The 3,615-nt window shown below is 35.9% G+C and overlaps 1 protein-coding gene across 1 annotated transcript; it reads right to left on the reverse strand.

Moving 5' to 3' along the window:
* Window positions 1-763: 763 nt before the first annotated feature.
* LOC106868190 (transmembrane protein 70 homolog, mitochondrial) lies at window positions 764-3,352 on the reverse strand. The gene is made up of 2 exons (XM_014913351.2): window positions 3,226-3,352; window positions 764-1,383 (listed from the first exon to the last, which is right to left on the reverse strand). Exons 1-2 carry the CDS (start codon window positions 3,346-3,348, stop codon window positions 787-789), a joined length of 720 nt encoding a protein of 239 aa, XP_014768837.1. The 5' UTR covers window positions 3,349-3,352; the 3' UTR covers window positions 764-786.
* Window positions 3,353-3,615: the final 263 nt, after the last annotated feature.

A 3,615-nucleotide genomic window follows, 5' to 3' on the forward strand; every position in this document is an offset into this window, starting at 1 on the left:
TATATATATAGTAATATTACAATATATATATATATATAACTGGAGAAGCATCTGGATATAAACAATGCCTCGATAACATATTCATCTAATCCAGTGCTTCTCAACATTTTTATCCTTGCATAACTCTTAAATAAATTACTATATATATATTACAATATTACAAGGCGGTGAGCTGGCAGAAACAGTAGCATGCTAGGCGAAATGCTTAGCAGTATTTCGTCTGTCTTTCCATTCTGGGTTCAAATTCCTCCGAGGTCGACTTTGCCTTTCATCTTTTTGGAGGCCAATAAATTAAGTCACATACTGGGAGTCGATCTAATCAACTGGTCCCCTCCCCCAAAATTTCAGGCCTTGTGCCTAGAGTAGAAAAGAACATTACAATAACCAATAATATGTTGTACATGTATAGTAATACTATGATCATGAAATTAACATTAGCTTATCTCACACTGTTCCGCGGAACTCCTAAGAACCTTTTGTGAAACCCTAAGGTTCCGTGGAACTCCAGTTGAGAAATACTGATCTAACCCATGCTAGTAAAATCAAACAAACTTATTTTTACATCTATAAAGTCATAAAATAAATCTAACAATATGTGAGTGTATGTAACAAGACCCAATCTGGTAAAACACAAATCATATAGAAACAGCTCACCAAATTCACTCTAGAATCACTGCAATATGAGAGAGAGAGAGTGTATGTGTATGTGTGTGTGCGCACGCATGTGCATAATTTATAAATTTTAAAAAATCCAATAAAAGTATTTTAAATCAAAGGCAAGAGATTTTATTTTTCAGTTTGCTGCTCATTAGATTTTGGCAACTCCAAGTCCAGTGGTTTGTCAAAACCCATCAAGTGAATATAAGATTGTTTATCAAGAAAGAATTTTGGATCCAGAAAAAGGGGTTTTCCTTTAATTATCACACTTGTGAAAGGACCAGTAAGAGTTGGAGCACTCACATCCTCAGCTTTAAAAGTCAGTTGCTTACGCATGCTAAAAAGGTTGAAAGTAGCAGCAGTAAAGACATTGGAAGTGTCCTCAAAGTAAACATCAGTCACATACTTCTTACTTACCATATGTATTAACAATGGTGTCACAACTATAAAAAATGCAAAGAAAACACTTACAGCAGCCTTCAATGACAATGTTGCGTCTGAAGAGTTATACAAAATGACTGGTTGCATACCCAGACCTAAAAGACTGGTGGATATAGAAAACAACTTAACTGCTTTTATTGTCTTGGTCAAAGGTCCACTATAAATAAGTTTGCCTTTTGTAGGATCATACAATGGTTGATTAGTAAATTCATCTTTTTGTATAGATAGTTTCTCAGCCTGGTAGGGTTTAGGACTTGAATGAAATTTGGAAACCTGAAAATTAGGCTGAAAATAGTAAACAAAATATGTCAGGCTATTTCTAGTCAATTTTGAAATATCAATTAATAATGGTTTATAGATTCTTCTATTAAATAAATGGATCTCATCAGTTTAATGATGGGGTTTCAGTAGTTCAATCAACTGAATTAACATGAGCAGAGCATTCCATGGATATGTGTATCTTTAATATACTCAGTGTAATAGTGTGACACAGCTGTACTTTTCAAATGACAGGTACAATTCACTCAACACTTATTTTCTGTCAATCCAATTTTCACTCATAAAGTTTGGGTCAACGTGAGGCAATGGTAAGGGACACTTGCCCAAGATTGTTGGCACTCCATCACTTACGACGTTGAGGGTTCCAGTTGATCCGATCAACGGAACAGCCTGCTCATGAAATTAACGTGCAAGTGGCTGAGCATTCCACAGACACATGTACCCTTAATGTCGTTCTCAGGGATATTCAGCGTGACACGGTGTGACAAGGCTGACCCTTTGAATTACAGGCACAACAGAAAGAGGAAGTAAGAGTGAGAGAAAGTTGTGGTGAAAGAGTACAGCAGGGTTCACCACCATCCCCTGCCAGAGCCTCATGGAGCTTTAGGTGTTTTCGCTCAATAAACACTCACAACGCCCAGTCTGGGAATCGAAACCGCGATCCTATGACTGCAAGTCCGCTGCCCTAACCACTGGGCCATTGCGCCTCCACTCTTGCCCAAGATACCATGCAAAGTAAGCTCTAATTATTCATCCATGCTGCATCTCCATACAATCTTCTATACATAGTCTTTAACATGTCTTTATTTCATAAAAGTTTGAGTTTATTAGAATTCAAGCTTCAACTTTCACAAGGTGTTACATATCAAGACATATAACACAAGTCAGTCTCAAAACATCAAGAAATATTTTGATGTTATTTCAAATTAACCCATTAAAGGCCATAATTGAACAATGAATTATCTATAAATCTTTACATTTTCTTAGCTAAGGGCTCTTTGATATTATCAGGTTGAATAAAAAGTAAGCAACGTTTTGAAACATGAAATTCATCGCAATATGTTTCAACAATGCAGAAATTTTATTCATCAAAGTAAGTACCATTACTATCAAGACATTTTTGCCAACGAGTTACAAGTTTGTTTATTCTAGTAACATAAAAATCTGGAGTTCTGGAACTGATGAACTCCTTGAACGCACTTTCAGTATCGGTTTAATTTTTGAACTCCCGCTCTCGCAGGAAACCATCAAGGTGCTTGAAAAGTGGTAGTTGGTAGGAGAAAGGTCTGGGGAATAAGCTGGGTGGGGAAGAACTTTGTAGCCAACTTCCCTCAACTTCTGGAGCGTCATTAAAGTAACGTGTGGTCGAGCATTGGAATGAAGAATGATTGGCCCTCTTGCGTTGACCAGTCCGGGATGGAGGTGTAGTAGTTGTGATACTCACAGACCATGTATGTATGCGATTAAAAAAAAAATTTTTTTTAAGAATCGGATCCTCCATAACCAGAAACGTGGGATTCCGTTTAAAAAAATCAATATATATCCATTTTACCCGAAGTTATGACGGAAAAATTGGATCTTGTGAATTTTCCGAAAGTTCCCTCTCCACCCCCAGGGTCGTCAGCGTGCATTTTTTTCATATTCGTTTTCCATACACTTGTTAACACCCACCAGGCTGGTTATTATTATTTTTTTTTGTTCGGAGGTGAAGGTCTTTATATTAACCCCCAAAACAATGTTTCAAGTGTATTAGCATTCTCAATTGAAAAGTGATTTGGTTTCACTACAAAGTGGTTTGTACACTATAACTGAGAAATAAACTAAATATATATATATATATATACTTACAAATATGTTACAGCCACTAGTTGTTAGAATTCTATTCAAAAAGGTTGGCGCCGTATTCAAGCGAAGCCTGACCATCAACATTTTGTCCTCTACACGAAGTCGAACAACCGGTGAAAGTTTCATAAAAAATATTATACCGGGATTAAGTAATCTAGCTTCAAATATTCACAGGAAACTAATTAGAAACGAGAAATACATTTGTCGAAATGTGTAAAAAAAACATAACGTAATCTCTAGAAACAGTATAATGTTTTTCGGTGTGTATTAAAGTCATTTTTTCCTTTTAAACGTGGTGTATATTAATGTATCATAAGTTACGTAAGGAACTGAAAACTGTTTCAAAGGTTATTCAAAACAACTAAGAACGTAATGTTTTGATTTCTTGAGTAT

Source organism: Octopus bimaculoides, chromosome 4 (assembly GCF_001194135.2).
Source record: "Octopus bimaculoides isolate UCB-OBI-ISO-001 chromosome 4, ASM119413v2, whole genome shotgun sequence".
Lineage (NCBI taxonomy): Eukaryota > Metazoa > Mollusca > Cephalopoda > Octopoda > Octopodidae > Octopus > Octopus bimaculoides.

Bases quoted from the DNA above. Each gene is read 5' to 3' on its own strand.
- LOC106868190 (XM_014913351.2), bottom strand. From the start codon at position 3,348: ATGAAACTTTCACCGGTTGTTCGACTTCGTGTAGAGGACAAAATGTTG. The intron at 1,384-3,225 runs GTAAGTATATAT...TACTATTTTCAG, and splicing joins CTAGTGGCTGTAACATATTT to CCTAATTTTCAGGTTTCCAA.